Source organism: Salvia splendens, chromosome 11 (genome assembly GCF_004379255.2).
Source record: "Salvia splendens isolate huo1 chromosome 11, SspV2, whole genome shotgun sequence".
NCBI lineage: Eukaryota > Viridiplantae > Streptophyta > Magnoliopsida > Lamiales > Lamiaceae > Salvia > Salvia splendens.
In genome coordinates this window covers 26714378-26731764 of record NC_056042.1, presented here as the reverse complement: position 1 = coordinate 26731764, position 17387 = coordinate 26714378, and the positions used below count along the sequence as shown (strand labels likewise).

At 37.4% G+C, this 17387-nt stretch overlaps 2 protein-coding genes across 2 annotated transcripts; one reads left to right on the top strand and one right to left on the bottom strand.

Moving 5' to 3' along the window:
• Nucleotide 1: 1 nt before the first annotated feature.
• On the bottom strand, nt 2-3105 carry LOC121755705 (peptidyl-prolyl cis-trans isomerase CYP22-like). Its single transcript, XM_042151069.1, has 7 exons — nt 2880-3105; nt 2405-2428; nt 1600-1687; nt 1110-1202; nt 626-658; nt 377-433; nt 2-258 (listed from the first exon to the last, which is right to left on the bottom strand). The coding sequence occupies exons 1-7, from the start codon at nt 3047-3049 to the stop codon at nt 148-150; spliced, it is 576 nt and encodes a 191-aa protein (XP_042007003.1). The 5' UTR covers nt 3050-3105; the 3' UTR covers nt 2-147.
• Nucleotides 3106-5173: 2068 nt separating this feature from the next.
• Nucleotides 5174-5755, top strand: LOC121755713. Its single transcript, XM_042151077.1, has one exon. It carries the CDS (start codon nt 5255-5257, stop codon nt 5618-5620), a length of 366 nt encoding a protein of 121 aa, XP_042007011.1. The 5' UTR covers nt 5174-5254; the 3' UTR covers nt 5621-5755.
• The last annotated feature ends 11632 nt before the right edge of the window (nt 5756-17387 follow it).

The following is a 17387-nucleotide window of genomic DNA, read 5'->3' as shown; positions in this document are numbered from 1 at the left end:
ATTGCATCAAGGTTGGATTTTCTCATCAACTTGTTAGTAGCCAACACTGAATAGGATCTAGTTGCAACAGTTAAAAACAGCACTTTGCCACCAGTTTTAAATCCCCAAAATAACCACATCAATTAACAATATATTAGAGATCAAACTCTACATTTCTCCACATTCTGCAATGGCACAAGCAAGTTTAGGCCGGTTGTTGGGTCCGGTGGCTACATTCTCAATCTTCCTCACAGTCAAAAGACCATCGCCAATCACGCGCTGCATCAGAATGAGGGTTTTCAGCAGAGATAATCAACAGCTTGTGCTAATGAATAATGCTGGCAGGATAAGGATAAATAACTAGATCACGAGACAATAGCAATGAAAGTACACATACCCCGAAGACTACGTGTTTGTTGTCAAGCCAGTCGCACTTCGCACAAGTGATGAAGAACTAACATAATGAGGAAAGTACACAATTAGAAAAGTCAAAGTAGTAATGAAAGTGTGCATTTTAGGCAAACTATGTGACCATTTTTTTGGCCTTAGCATCCACATTATTCCTACAATTCGACTTTGCATGAGAGAACATAATATCACTGGATATGGTTTGTCCAAACATAAACATGTCTAATACGATGTTTACCTGACAACCATTAGTATTCGGCCCGCTATTTGCCTGTCAAAAACAATAGAACAATCAACTTCGGTCAAGACAGTAATTTATTTATGCAGATAAATTTCCCACAATGGAAAATTCAAGTGATAAAATCATAAAATTATCTTATTACGACAATGATAAAACAATTTGATACACGGTTTAGCATCAATAGATATATAAAAGATGACTGTAACAGAGTTCTTGACTAGTATTTTTATGTTCAAACTCAGAGAATTATTCATCAATTAAGATCATCTCATTCAAAAAAAACTATTGACTTGCTTCCTGAGGCAAAAGAAAGAATCTATTTACACGTTAAGCAAAAAGTTATACTACAAACTTATTGCAGAGAGAACTGCCAAGTCACACTTCAGTTCCTTTCACTGAAAACACTACCTTTTTTTAACTTACATCACTAACTTAACCACAAAAAGAATTCAATTTACAAAGTAAATACAATGCATCATACCATTGATAGTAGGCCAGGTCCAGTGTGTTTTGCTATAAAATTTTCATCATCAAGTTTGCTTCCATAAATTGATACACAGCCACTACCATCACCCTGCCAAGAATAAACTTATAAACTAGATCAATAAATATGCAATTAATGTGCAAATCATGTACAAGACCCTTCTAATTATGCTAGATATAAGTGCTTAAAGTAATTCATGTATTCAATTATTTATAAAAGGAATTTGAACTTGATGACAAAAAACAGTCCTTTCAGTTGTTCAAAGTGGTTTCATCGATTGGATTGAGGTCTGGTATGCGAATAGGCTGAACCCAGATATTAGATTATACCAGTCGCCACAAAAGACATGGATTTAAACAACAGTCCATAAGTTATGGTCAAGGGAATGGTGGCTTATGATTAGTTTTTCTGATTAACTTAATAGTTCAAATGCCTACTCAAAACAGCATATTAAAGGAATCAGGATAGGATGAGAGAAAGGAGAGACCTTAAGAAAATCACCAGCTTGTATCATGAAGTCCTTGATTACTCTATGGAACTGACACCCCTTATAACCGACAGGTAATCCAGCTTTCCTGTAAAAGAAACCAACAAAGATACAGGACCAAATTTAAATGAGAACAACTGTCAACTTTGGACCAAGATGCCATTGAAATTAATGGAAAATGTCAAAGTTTAACAAAAAACAATCCAGTACACAGAAGAATTGACCAAAGTCTCAGCAGCAAGTTGTTCCTGCTAATGCTATAATTATTTTTTACAAAATTATTTACAGCATTCAACTTCAAAGGCTCTTCTACACTCTCAGATAGAAAGCTTAGAAAACTTTCACTGTAATTTAGAATACAGAATAGTGGAAGGCCCAATATTAATTGAAAAGTGCATTTCACCCATCCAAAGTTTTTGCCAATACAAGGGAATCTCTCTAAAATATATCACTTGTTCGAAGACGAATATTGTTCTTCTACAACACTTAGCATTTCAATGCTTTGAATCAGTTTTATAACAATAACTCTGCCCCAACTCGAGAGTTTTAACCGATCTTCGCATATAATATCCGAATGACATTTTGTTAAGTATTTTTTCATGGAACCCTAAACCCTAAACCCTTTTCATGGAGTATAAAAGAGTTGCAAATTCTTTGCCTGGAAGAAACAATAATCCTACAAATTTTGTAGCCTCACTGGTCCTAAAATTTGACAGTTTGGATACAAGGACAAAACATTTAAACATTCTGGAACGGTACAAGAATAAAGAGGTCATGATATAAGAATGAAAATAGAGTTACGAACCTGTACTCACCCGTGCAGAATTGCCTAAAACACAAGAAAATCAAATATTAGTAAGAAATGGAACACCAACTTAAATAAGAGAAAATACTGAAGAAAGTAAAGAAAACTGAAATGGAGCACCAGCTTGTCTAACAACTTATATAGCTTTGTATAATCCTAATAGCATATATAAACACTTTATAACCTAAAAAGTAAATGCATATGGTCTTCCAAACCCTTTCAACAAACTTGAATAAATTCATCAAGTACTTGCTAACTTATCGTGCTTATATTTTAATCCAATTTTCAACTTCGCCAACTAAACTATGGTGCAATCAATCTAGCATAAGCTCAATTGTTTTAAACTTCTAAACAAATCCAATGTTTTACAAGTTCAACAAACATTAAAATCATATCGAGATATTTGAACTGTTGAATAAGCCTTAACCATTATGCAATCGGAATATAGTTAAAAAATGGTGAGGTTAAAAATGACCGGAAATTTTCGGCGGTTTTGGGGGCAATATCAGCGAAGAGCTCCATCTTGATGCGGCCAGCAGGAATGTTGCCGATGGTGACATCGAAGAATACGATTGGGTTCTTAGGGTTTGGCGGGCGCTGGTGCCACTCAACTCCCGCTCCTCCGCCGCCGCCCGCCGCTGCCATCAAATCAGAGTTTCTTCAACTAATGTGTGTTCTTCTCAATAAATTAAATTAGGAAAGTACTATTTCACAAGGGTAATGAACGATATAAATTAATTTAGGAAATATTATTAATTTCATGAGAATTAAAAATGTGTGGTCAAACTTGAAAAATTATGAGATAATTGTAATTTATATTATGAAGTTGCTTTGGTTTATCATTTACAGTGTTAGCAATGGAATACCTTCTTTTTTTTTATTATTTCTAGGTCATCAATTTTTGAGAGGGCCTATTTTCCTGCAATGGAAGGGTCCTTCCATAGGGCCCTCCCATTTTCAATTCATTTCCACATCATCATTTATTTTGCTTTAAATTAAATAAATTTAAATGCAAAAAAAATATTAATACGCAAATCGTCGTTGTATTGCAAGATTGGAAAATAGAATACAACGAGATGAAAAAAAAACCTACATTTAAAAGAAAAAAGAAAATCACAAAAAAACTACAAATAAAAACCTAGATACGAGTCAGGCGTCGGCGTCGGAATGCAGACCCATCTATTTCTTCATCCGATTGATAGTTTTCCAGATGTCCGTCTTCACACGATCATCTGATTCTTCTCGATGCAGCCTATAGAACTTATGTAGCTGAGCGTATCCAGCAATTCTTACACCACCCTATAGAACTTATGCAATTGAACTTATCAAATTTCAAATTTAAAACCGACTTATAATTTTTCAGTTATCACATCCATTCCTAGTTTTGGTGAAATTAAACTAAGCTGGCAGCTGAAAAAGTCTCTGTGAGAAATTTTTTTAGCAATGACACAAATTTAAATATATAATTGGTAAATTGTGAGAGTGATAAAAAAATAATTGAGGATTGTTAATGGAGAATAAGGTCCTTATTAAAAAGAAATGAATTATTAAAAATAAAATACGCTATTTTTATGAAACAAATAAAAATATAAAAAAATTATATTTTTATGATGTTGAGTACTAGTACTAAAATTCAACATCGTTTAATTAATGTAATTAATTTCAAAATTCTAACTCAATCCCATATAACGTCTTGTCTCACCACCATGATTGATCCTTGTTGGATCTCCTAATATGACAAAGAAAATGATTGTCACACATGACATTAACGGTACTAGTAAATACCACCAGTGATTTAGTCAATCTTAACATTAAAGCTATTGTGTCGAGACCGTCTCATCTCATCTAAGCTTTTAAAGGACTGCCGATTAAATAGTGAGAAACTCTCAGAAAACTCGGGCTCCTTCGACTTGTCAAAGCTCAGGACTCCAATGAGTTTAGACTAGAGCACGGCAAAAGGTAGTCCCTCCGTTCTACAGTAGTAGCGTAGCAGGTAAAGTTTAAACAATTAATGAATGCTCAAAATAAAGCGTTTTTATTGATCAGCAAATATATATATATGGGGGGTACTCGGCATGTTATTTTGGCAACACATCCATGATTCATCCGAAAACCAGAGGAAAGCACGCATTTTTATTTATTTAAGTTTAGAGGGATAAAAAGTTGGGAATCGTAGCTAACTTGTCGAATAATATTTGGACAAGTTTAAGAGAATGAGAGGTCAAATTGTGAATGAGTATAGTCCCAGCTGCAGCATCCATCATATAAATTCCATGCACCCAACCCAATTCCAACCTCTACTTTCTTCCCACCTTATTATTTCACATCACAACTTCTAATTCAATAAAGCAAAAACCAAATTCATTGTATTAGACTTGTACCTAAGAGACAAAAATCATCTCTTGTAAGTAGGCAAGAAGTTGCAACATCTCTCAAGCATAAGTGTGAGACCTTATGAGGTGGACTTCTGGTAGGACAGTGAGTTATTGTCCTCTCCCTTAGCGGGCCACTGCGTACCCTGATTGAACACTGCTCAAAATATTGTCGAGCCCTTCAAGTTGGGGTTTCAACACGTGATATCACTAAATATAAACAACCAAATGAATATTGAGGCAAAAGCTAGAAAACGGCAGTCACTTAAGGCTGCCATTGAATGATAAGCCAATCATCAAGAAACCTAGGAAATCCAAACACATGTTATTTGTATGTCTTTTCTTCCAACCTTCATATTTCACCTGTCACCTCAAATATTCAGTATCCTTCCAAGAAACAACCCTTACTTACAAGCCATATATATAAATATGTCATCTCTCATTGCTCTCAAACACACACAACACAACACAACACAAAATGGATCACAAGAGGAGTATGTTGAAGAACAAGAAGAGCAAGCAATCACTCAAAGTAGTATACATCTCCAGCCCCATCAAAGTCACCACCAGCGCCGCCAGGTTCCGGGCGTTGGTGCAGCAGCTCACCGGAAAAAACTCCGACATCGCTCCCTACATGGATTCCGACGGCGGCGCCCTCGTCGACTACCGCGACCACGATGGCACGCTGCTCCCGGACTGCCCTCCATCCTCTCTCTCCAATTCCGACACGTCGGATTCTCTGCACGGGGCTGTCGATCACAATGTCTTCGCTTCCCAATTCTCCGGGTTTTTCTCGCCGGAGATGGCCGACGTCTTAGGGACCTATCATGACTTGATCATCTGAAACTTTTCTCTCTCTCTTTTTTTTTCTGTCTCTGGGAGTAGAAAAATATGTGTTCGCTTAGACTAGTGATTATGTAGCTAATGTTAGATGCTTGCAATTAATTAAGGTGTGTTCAATCAATTAGTTGGCGTCTAATTCTTGAGCTGATTATATAAATGTCTGATCTTACAAAATTGACGATAAAAAATCTGTAAGAGTACGGAATTCGGCTCAAAATCCGAGTCATTAAAAATTAAAATGACTCATCGTTCTCGCTAACCTCTTTACCACGTACAAGACATAAAATCATTATAACTATTCCAAGTTTATTATTTTGTGTTATCCACAAAAGAGACCATTTTGTATGGGCGGAGAGAATATATAATTTCTCGTCCTCTTTCCTTAAATAACTATAATTATCTTTCTTTTCCTCACAATTATCTCACTTTTATAAACTCAACCGTTCAAATATATTTCTCAGTATAACTTACTATAGTATAAGTTATTGAGCATAGGAAAGTGATCATAGTAATTTAATCACAAAATTGGTAAAATTCTTATTAGTAAAATCCCGTTTGAAAATAAAATATTAAATTACGAACTTTTATTTTTTTCAATTATCCCATCCATATACAAAATTATATTTTTTGTTAGTGCTCAAACAGACTTATTTCATTCAAGTGTTTTCTCTCTCTATTTTCCCCCCTATCTTTTTACATTTCTTATTTTAATAAAATTATGTTGTTTTAAAATAATCAAAATACATTATTATGTATAAAGATGAGATAATTAAGAAAAATATTGAAATATAGTGATTTCACAATTTTCAAACACCGAACAAAATTAAACCAATTTCATAATTTAAATCATTAATATCCCAAATTCAGAATAATGGTTTTCAGTTGTACTATCTGTATACATGACGACGACATCGCATGTTGAATTGTTGACATATGTATGGACCCGCTTGAAATAAAAGTCCTCATTTCAATTTGTCTCATTTACTTTATACCTTTATTGAACTTCTCGAATTCAATATACTATATATCTTGTGAGAATGCAGCTCATTGAATTCAAAGTTAGATTCGGTTCTTCCAAATCAATGGAAGCTTCCCACCTTAAATTAATGCAAATTAAAGCGTCACAAAAGTTTAAATATCTTTAGGGCTGCTTTTTACTATTTTTCGCAACGCCTAACTTTGGAATCTTCGTAAAAGCTAAAAAAAAAGAAATAGAAAAAATAAACAAATAAATTTGGAATGTCATGTAATATCAAGTCAGCAATCAAATTCGTTTGCCATCTTACAAAGTTACAATTATCTTTAAACTTGGTTTGGGAGTTTAATAAAATCATATTTATATTTTTTGAAATCTAGCTTGGTAAATGCAGTTTGACCGGGTTGTACGAGTAATAAAAGATTAATTTTGTAAACTTAAATATTATAGAATCTATCTATGATAGATGGTCATGAAATATTCATTTTCTCTAAATGAATTTCTGATAAGTAAAAATAGTGAATTACAATTTATCACTAAATATGAAGATGCAGTTTTGAAATTAATTAATGTGTTAATTAATCTCATGTCGAAAAATGAACCTTCTTAAATCAAGTATTTAAGAGTTTTCATTTCTATGTGTAACAATTATGTACACAATGTTGGGAAATAAACACAGGCAATCACGAATATGAAAGAGAATGAACACAAGAAGTTGTTTACCCAGTTCGATACAATGTGTATCTACGTCTGGGGGCGATGCCAAGCCAGGGATTTCACTATATAATTTCAGGATGATTTAACAATGAGGGAGCACCTCTATTTATAAGTAACTAGAGAGCCCTAATTCTAGTCAAACTAGGAAACATATTCCATAAGGAAATATCTTTTAAGGAATAAATCTATCACAAGGAAATATACTTCAAGGAAACAAATCCTAAACTTGGTAGGAGATATTTTAGGCTCCATAATTAACAATCTCCCACTTGGAGACTAACAACTCCTAAACAACCATTTCCTCGTGATCTCATCCCTTTATCCGCTTAGCATCGCCTAACCTTCTCTTCAAGTTCCAAGGCCAATTGAAGCTATGCATAGCTTCAATTTCTCTAAGGTCACCACCTTAGTAAACATGTCTGCAGGATTCTCACTTCCAAGTATCTTCACAAGTTGCAGGATTTTCATCTCCACTAGGTGTCGGATGTAATGATATTTCAACTCCACATGCTTTGTCCTAGAATGAAACGCTGGATTCTTCGCCAAGAAAATAGCACTCTGACTATCACTGTAGAGTATGCTACTCTTGTTCTCCTTCCCAAGTTCATCTAAGAAACTCTGCAACCACACCATCTCCTTGCTTGCCTCTGTCGCGGCTACATATTCAGCCTCCGTAGTAGACAAAGCAACAGTCTTCTGCAACTTAGAAGTCCATGAAATAGCAGTACCACCATAAGTAAATACATACCCGGTTGTGCTTCTTCTCCCATCAAGATCATTGGACGCCAAGTCTGCATCCACATAACCTGCCAGCTCGACATTCTTGCCATTGAAACATAAGACGCTTTCTGTAGTACCTCTCAAGTATCGAAGGATCCATTTAACTGCTTCCCAATGTTGCTTGCCCGGATCACCCATGAACCGGCTCACTACTCCCACTGCTTGTGCAATATCAGGCCTCGTACACACCATTGCATACATAATACTGCCAATTGCTGAAGCATAAGGAATTTTCTTCATTTCAGCACGTTCTTCTTTTGTACTCGGCGACTCCTTCTTCGACAGCTTAAAGTGACTGCCCAAAGGCACACTTACTGGCTTCGAATTATCCATGTTGAATCTTTCCAAAACCTTACCAATGTAAGCAGCTTGCGAAAGATACAATTTTCCTGCCGCCTTGTCACGCTCGATTCTCATGCCCAAAATTTGATTAGCCTCTCCAAGATCTTTCATGGAGAATCGTTCAGACAATTGCCTTTTCAACTTATCCATCTCCTTTTGATCACCTCCTGCGATCAACATATCATCAACGTATAATAACAGAATAAGATAGCTCTTGTCAAACCTCTTGTAGTAACAACAATGGTCAGCGTAGCATCTTTTATAGCCAATCTCCATCATGAATCCATCAAACTTCTTGTACCACTGCTTTGGAGCTTGCTTTAAACCATACAAGCTCTTCTTCAACTTGCATACAAGGTTTTCCATTCCTTTTACTATGAATCCTTCAGGCTGTGTCATGTACAACTCATCCTCCAAATCACCATGAAGGAATGCCGTCTTTACATCCATCTGATGTAACAATAGATTTTCTGCAACTACCATACTCAACACTAAACGAATAGTACTTAGTTAGTTTCACAACAGGAGTGAACACATCTGTATAATCAATACCGTATCGTTGCTCAAATCCCTTGACAACCAGCCTAGCCTTGTAGCGCTTGCTACCATCAGCTTCACCTTTGATTCGATAGACCCACTTGCAATGCAATGCCTTTTTCCCTTTAGGAAGTTCCACAAGCTCCCATGTGCCATTTAGGAGAAGAGAGGCAAACTCGTCATCCATGGCAATTTTCCACCTTCGTTTATCAGGGTCTTCTCCTGCTTCTGCATAACACTCGGGCTCACCACCATCAGTAAGTAACAAATAGAAATTAGAGGGCGAGTACCTATCAGGTGCACGTCGCTCTCTAGTCGATTTAGGCAGCGGAATAGTCGGTGGTGGAGTGCTTGGTTCTTCTTCAAGCACCTCTTCAGCATTCTGACTCTCCTTGCTCTCACTCGAGTTTGAGAAGTCTAGCTCGACCACTTGTGGCTCAGAACTGCTGGGACTTGATGCCTCCAATCTATCCTTGTACAATACCTGTTCATTGAAGATGACATCTCTACTGCGAATAACCTTACGGTTCTGCTCATCCCAGAGTCTATAACCGAACTCATCGCCTCCATAACCAATGAACGTACACTTAATAGATTTAGCATCCAACTTACTTCTCTCAACGGAACTAACATGAGCATAAGCAACACAACCAAAGATGCGTAGGAAAGATAGATTTACCTCTTTTCCTGTCCAAACCTCATCGGGTATCCGAAACTTCAAGGAAACTGATGGACCTCTATTAATTAGGAATGCAGCTGTGTTGACTGCATCTGCCCAAAAACTCTTTGGCAATCCACTTTTCAACCTCATGCATCTTGCTCGCTCATTCAACGTTCTGTTCATGCGCTCTGCGATTCCATTCTGCTGTGGAGTTCCTTTCACAGTTTTCTCCATGCGGATTCCATTCTCGGCGCAGAATTCCTTGAACTTTGCAAGTTCATATTCTTCTCCATTATCGGAGTTTAGACACTTAACCTTCATCCCGGTTTCAGTTTCAACAAGGGCTTTCCATTTCCTGAAAGCGTCAAACGCATCGGATTTACTCTTCAGAAAATAAACCCATAGCTTTCGAGTAGAGTCGTCGATGAAAGTCATATAATATTCAGAGCCTCCTAGGGACTTCACAGGTGCTGGTCCCCATAGATCAGTGTGGACCATCTCCAACTTCTGTGTCTTCAATTTTCTGCCTCCTTTTGAGAAACTCACCCTTTTCTGTTTCCCAAACACGCAATCCTCGCACAGGCCAACTTCAACAGTTTTCAAGCCAGGCAGTAAACCTCTTGAGCACATTATCTTCATCCCTTTCTCGCTCATGTGGCCAAGTCGACAGTGCCACAAATCTGCATTATTTGCCTCACTTGCAATATCAATGCAATCTTTGGAGTTAGTTGTGGTATACAACGTACCCTCCTTCTTACCTCGAGCTACTATCATAGCTCCCCTGGTAATCTTCCAATTGTTGCAGCCAAACGTCACGGTGTACCCTTCTGCATCAAGCTGCCCAATCGAAATCAAACTTCTCTGCAATCCAGGAATGTGTCTGACTCCATTCAGTTTTATTACGGATCCATTGGACGTCACTACCTTCACGTTTCCCTTTCCCACGATATCTAAGGGCTCGTCATCAGCCAGATGTACCTTCCCAAAATCGCCAGAAACGTAGTCTTCCATTATCTCCACATTGCTGCAGGAGTGAAACGACGCCCCAGAATCCAATACCCACGATTCCATCGGACTACTGACGCTCAAGACCAACGCCTCGCCATCGTCATCAGACATGGTAGCGTTTGCTGTCTTCTTGTCCTTCTGATCCTTATTCTTATACTTCTTCGGTGCCTCACATTGATTTCTAAAATGCCCAAACTCATCACAATTCCAGCATTTAACTTTATCCAAATCCTTCTTGGATTGACTCCTTCCTCTGGAATTTGATCTTCCACGATTTTGCTTTCCCTTCGATCTGCCTCTCTGTTCTGTATTCAGTGCTGATCCCGAAGTAGAAGATCCTGATTCTCTCTGACGAACTTCCTCACCAATCATCAGATCTCTTACTCTGTCAACTGTTAGTTTTGTCTCTGCAGCAGTAACTGCTGTCACTGTGCCAGCCCAACTCTCAGGCAGAGACGATAGCAAAATCAGGGCACGAATTTCATCATCGAATTTTATATTAACCGAGTTCAGTTGCGAAGTAATCATGTTGAACTCGTTGAGATGTTGTTGCACCAGCTTTCCCTCTTGCATTCTAAAATTAAACAATCGTCTAATCAGATGTACCTTGTTTGCCGTTGATGGTTTCTGATACATGTCCTCCAAGATCTTTATCATCTCCTTTGTCGACTTTGCTGCAGTCGTGTGATAAGCCACATCCTTGGACAACGATAGCCTAATCGCGCTCATCGCTTTTCTGTCCAGCAGCTCCCACTCCTCATGTTCCATCTTTTCGGGTTTGGTTTTTAAAGGCTTCCAGAGATCTTTACCGTACAGGTAATCCTCAATCTGCATCTTCCAAAATCCGAAATCAAATCATCGAACTTCTCTACAGTAATTTTCTCGTCGATCCCCATCGTGATTTCTGCCTCTTAAACCCTAGGCTCTGATACCAGTTGTTGAGAAATAAACACAGGCAATCACGAATATGAAAGAGAATGAACACAAGAAGTTGTTTACCCAGTTCGATACAATGTGTATCTACTACGTCTGGGGGCGATGCCAAGCCAGGGATTTCACTATATAATTTCAGGATGATTTAACAATGAGGGGGCACCTCTATTTATAAGTAACTAGAGAGCCCTAATTCTAGTCAAACTAGGAAACATATTCCATAAGGAAATATCTTTTAAGGAATAAATCTATCACAAGGAAATATACTTCAAGGAAACAAATCCTAAACATGGTAGGAGATATTTTAGGCTCCATAATTAACACACAAATGGCGGGTTGTGAATCCCACACGCATGCGCGCAGCTGCCTCACCTCGTGCCAGGTGTCGGGTGCCGGCCGACACTTGACAACGATGTTCACTTGAATTCAGATCTTGACAATTGGTCTTTGGGATATTTTTTTGGGAATGGTCGTTGGTCTTGGTTTGAGACCTACTTAATTCGTTTAGACAAATCACGCGAGCTTCTCCCGTGCATCTCATGAGACTAATATCTATGCTACGTAACTGTCTTGATGCGAGGAGAACTTGAGAAGGTCTTTCAAGATATGGTGGGGTGGATGAGTTTTTTTCATACATCCCTAAGTCTGTCATTTAGAATATTAGCTCCAAGTTATTGATGGATAGTGGTTTTAAGTAGTGAATGTTATTTTGTTTAGATGTTGGCAAATTTGGAAGAACTGGGGTGGCGATGTCTGTAAAGGGGAGCAAATGAGTTCGACAAGAATTTTGGTAAAGATCATGAAAGACTGTAGATGAGGCTGACTATATTAATCGAAGTATGTGTTGGAATCGTCTGCCCGGTCAAAAGGTTTTGACCAAGAATAATTTTATTGAGACATTTAATTTTGTGATATTTAATGATATAGCGTTGATCTACGTTCGCAGTAGATGATTGTGATATATTCATTTTTTCAAATTCAATTCCGGTGAGTGAGAAATAATATATTAAAGTTAGATAAGTTAATTAAATGAGATAGGCAAGATGCTATGTGATTAATTAAGAGGGTTAAATATCCAAGTGGCAGCCTTATTAGTAGTATTTAATAAGAAGAGTTATTGCATGTAATAATTATAGTACACTTATTTAAAAGTTAATTATATCTCTATTTATTTTGAAAATTATAAATGAAATGCTATTATACAAATTTTCATCTTTACTAAATTAATGATTCGTCTTTGAAACAGATGACGGTTCCTGAATAAGTAAATACTAAATACCCCATTAATAAATGAGGCAAATTATTTAGATGCACATAAATCCTAATTGAAATTAAGGAAATTATTTAGACGAAGCAAAAAAGAAAAGGGAAAATAATGGATAACTAATTAAGCAAAATACTGAGTAATCCCTCACATTATGCTGCAACCGTTGGGATTTTCATCACTGAAATATCCGCCGTGGTTAGACTGCGGCGGGGCATAGTGGTAGTCCGGTGGAGGACGCAGGAACTGCCGGGGCGGGCCATGGTGGCTTTCCATCGCAGGCGGTCCGAGTTGGGCCGGGCCGTGGTGGTGATCATGAGGCTGGATATACTGCATGCTTTATGATGGGCCATAGCGCGGCCCATACTGATGATGATGATGATGATCCAGCAGACGAGGAGAATCATGGTAATGCTCCAAGTTTGATGGCGGCGGGCCATAGCTCTGAGGAGGCGGGCGATATTGGCGGCGGCGGTTGAGACCTCCGACTGGATAGTGGTGGTATTCAGAGCTGCCGTATTGCTGTGGATTTGGAGAATCGTCGAAATTCAGTTTCCAGGATCTCGAGTTGGAGTATTCCACGCTTCTCAAGCCTTCCATGCGCTGCAATTCCGCCATGTACGGCGAGAATGGGCCGTACGGAGGCGGAGGAGGACCTCCTCCTCCTCCTCCTTGTGGCGACTTTTCAACAGGTGGAGTCGCAGGCAAGGCATTCTTCTTGGAAGGCCTTGGACGTAGCGCAGAGAAATTCATGGATGTTTGTTTTGTTTTTTTTTTTTGTGATTTTTTTGAATTGTTTGTTAGGGTTTTTATTTATATCTCTAAATTTGGGACTGGATTTGGAAATTACTTAGTATAGACAACTTTTGCCACCGAGAAATTCCTACGCGTGAAAGATTGCGAGAATTAAGATCAATTTTCTACAAGGAAAAAATTGATTGTTTTGGTATATATGACATTAGATTTACAGCTGCGGAATACATCGTCTTATTTTTTTGTAAAAGATCTTGTATTGTACTCCCTCCGTCCCGGACTACTTGCACTTATTTCCTTTTTGGGCGTCCCAAGTTATTTGCACTCTTTCCATTTTTAGTAAAAATTATCACCTACAGCCACAATTGTTGACTTTGCTATACACTCATTCCTTAATCTCCGTGCCGAAAAGGAAATGTGCGAGTAGTCCGGGACGGAGGGAGTATTATTTTTTGTTTTGGTATGATAGTAGTATTAGATTACAGCTGCGAAATAAATCATCTTATTTTCGTAAAAGGTCTTGTATTTATTATTGTAAGGCACCGAATTCATACCTTAATTTGCATTATCAAAAATTCAAAACCCTAGATGTTCAACTACAGACAATATTTTAGCACGATTCAAACAGGAGATTAATAGGGTTTTGTGGCAAAATTATTTAATACTAATAACTTTTATCAAACCCATGCCTTGCATGACACACTGAATTTTCTTCATACTAATTTTATATTTTGAAATTATTTTATGAAATAATAAACAATTATTACACGAAATCTAAATGTCAAGAATTTATAAAAAATTAAATATTATTAGAAATTTCTTTGTTAATATATTTGCACATTAAATATATTCTCTATATATTTACATGTTAATAAGTTATTTGAAATGTCATTCCAATTACTCTCATTTTATTGAATTTTATCATACTCCATCATGTAGTTTTATGCAAATATAATCAAGTAAATAGATTAATTAATTAACAACACAATTAATTACTTAAAGCTAATATCCATGGATTACAAATCATTACTAATTAAATATCATTAAAATTATTGTTCATTCACGCAAACATATACTCCCTCTGTTAACCTTCCTTGTTAGAGCATCCACAGTGGTGCGGATGTCCCGGCGGACATCCCTGCAGACATCCCAAAAACACCTCCTGCCACGTCATAAGGACTTTCCACTGCACAGTGGCGGACATCCCCAAGGACATCCCTGTTAGGAATTCTTGTATTCATCTAATGAGCGCAGCGGAAATTGCATACAAGAATAACAGATCTAGATTCATAATCATATTGCAAGTTGAGCATGTAAAACACAACGAAACTAAATCTTACTTGTTGTTGTGTTTTCTTCTACGATTGTGTCCTGCAAGTTGAATCCACTACTATCGAGGTCCACGTGTATTCTGATCCGATGCAGGAACAATTCCTCGGTACAATCGCTCTATAGAGAAAGCTAGGAATTCTCTACAAAGCTTTACGTATTTTCTCTCTAATGTTACGATATTTCTCTTCTCCCACAATGAAGAATAAATAACCATTATATAGACAAAGAGTCATTAGGGTTTCATGATTGTTGGGCTTATGGACTAATTATAATTGTACCCCAACTATAATTATTTAATCCATATTAATCTAATCTAGCCCATATCCTTTCAATCTCCCACTTGGACTAGCATTAGATATAATACGCAGTTCCAACTTTGTACCCTTGAGCGGATCAAAATACACTTATAGTGTGACCCTTTAGGCCCTCATTATCGACGACGATCTAATCGAAGTCTGCACAAAACTCCTAGACTGCGTTGGCAGCGTAGCTCGATATATGAAGAACGTTTACGTGAATTCGGTAAACAAGCCTTTACACAAAGTTTATAGTAATATCCTTTCATTCACGAACCACCCGATTGAGCCTAAGATTTGTCATGTGTCATCCAAATAGCTCAATCACTTTATCTCATCTTTATTAAATGACCCATTCGATCATATTCAATTACTTTAATTGAATATATCTTTGCATTGGCCAATGACTTAATGGTCAAATAATATAGAGAATTTGAGTGTTCTCTCGAAATTCTAATCGAGGAATGAATCTCATTCTTGGCTCAACTACCATTTCCATTTATCTTATGATGTACCCAACACAAGTCCGTGTCTTAATCCTCCGAGGGGAGGCAAAGCGTTGGACAAGATCAAAGCACACCACTCAACAAACAAAATGTGTAATGACCTCAGATCCAAGGACTATTACATACTTCATGCACTAATAAACTGTAGACACTTAACAAAACAGTTTAATAGTAGGGTATACCAATACTCTCCAAAGTATACCATGTGTCCATCACGAGTATCTAATATCTCATAGTTGTGAGAACAACTACATTCTCGAAGAATGTGATGCAAACTCCATGCTAACCTATAACATATCATCAATATCCCATTCTTGATGATCATTGGTTAGGGCTATTTTAGAATTATACTATATCATTAATGTCTCACACCATTAACGACAGTCATAATTCAAGGGAACAAATATTTAGAATAAAATCAAACATTTAAAACAATTATTCCAATAAGTGCACAAAACCCATAGAAAATGAAATTTTCATATAATGTGATCAAGTAATATTGTCTCAACACAAAATGTTTCTAAGACATATAAAACTGTAACTCCCACTGATTCAAAGCCATCTTCCAAGATGCTTAACACCTAAGCTCTCAAAGTGCTTGTTGTGTTTTGCTATACATAACGGTTTGGTGAAAGGATCAGCCAAATTATCATCAGTGGGTACTCTTTCTAATTTTATGTCACCTCTTTCAATTATTTCTCTGATCAGATGATATCTTCTGGGAACATGCTAGTTCCTGTTCGTAGCTCTGGGTTCTTTTGCTTGCACAACAGCACCAGTGTTGTCACAATACAAAGGTATTGCACTATTGGTACTCGGAATGACACCCAGTTCTTTAACGAACTCTAACAAAGCAACAACTTCTTTGGCAGCTTCAGATGCAGCAATATACTCGGCTTCGGTGGTGGAATCGGCAGTTGTACCTTGCTTGGAACTATTCCAACTTACTGCTCCACCATTGAGGACAAAAACATATCCAGACTGAGACTTATAGTCGTCATGGTCTGTTTGGAAACTAGCATCAGTGTACCCAGTAACTGATAACTCTGATTGTCCACCATAGACTAAGAAATATTCTTTAGTCCTTCTAAGGTACTTAAGAATAGTCTTAACTGTTTTCCAATGTTCCTCACCGGGATTTTGCTGAAATCTGCCTGTCATGCTCAGCGCATAGGCCACATCTGACCTAGTAGAAATCATGGCATACATAATAGATCCTATAGCCGAAGCATACGAGATCCTTTTCATGTTGTCTCTTTCTTTGTCATTAGAAGGACAATCCTTCTTTGACAATACAATGCCATGTCCCATAGGAAGAAAACCTTTCTTCGAATTCTCCATTGAGAAGCGCCTTAGCAACTTTTCTATGTAAGTAGATTGTGATAATCCTAACATCCTATTCGGTCTATCTCGATAGATCTTGATTCCAAGGATGTAGGAAGCATCACCCAGATCCTTCATCATAAAGGAACTAGACAACCATTCTTTCACGGATTGCATCATGGAACGATCGCTTCCCATAATCAAGATGTCATCAATATATATGATGAGGAAGACAACGTTTCCATTCTCGCGTTTACTATAAACACATGGGTCCTCTTTGCTTCTGACAAAACCAAACGATTTGATTGTTCTGTCAAAACAAATATTCCAACTCCTCGAA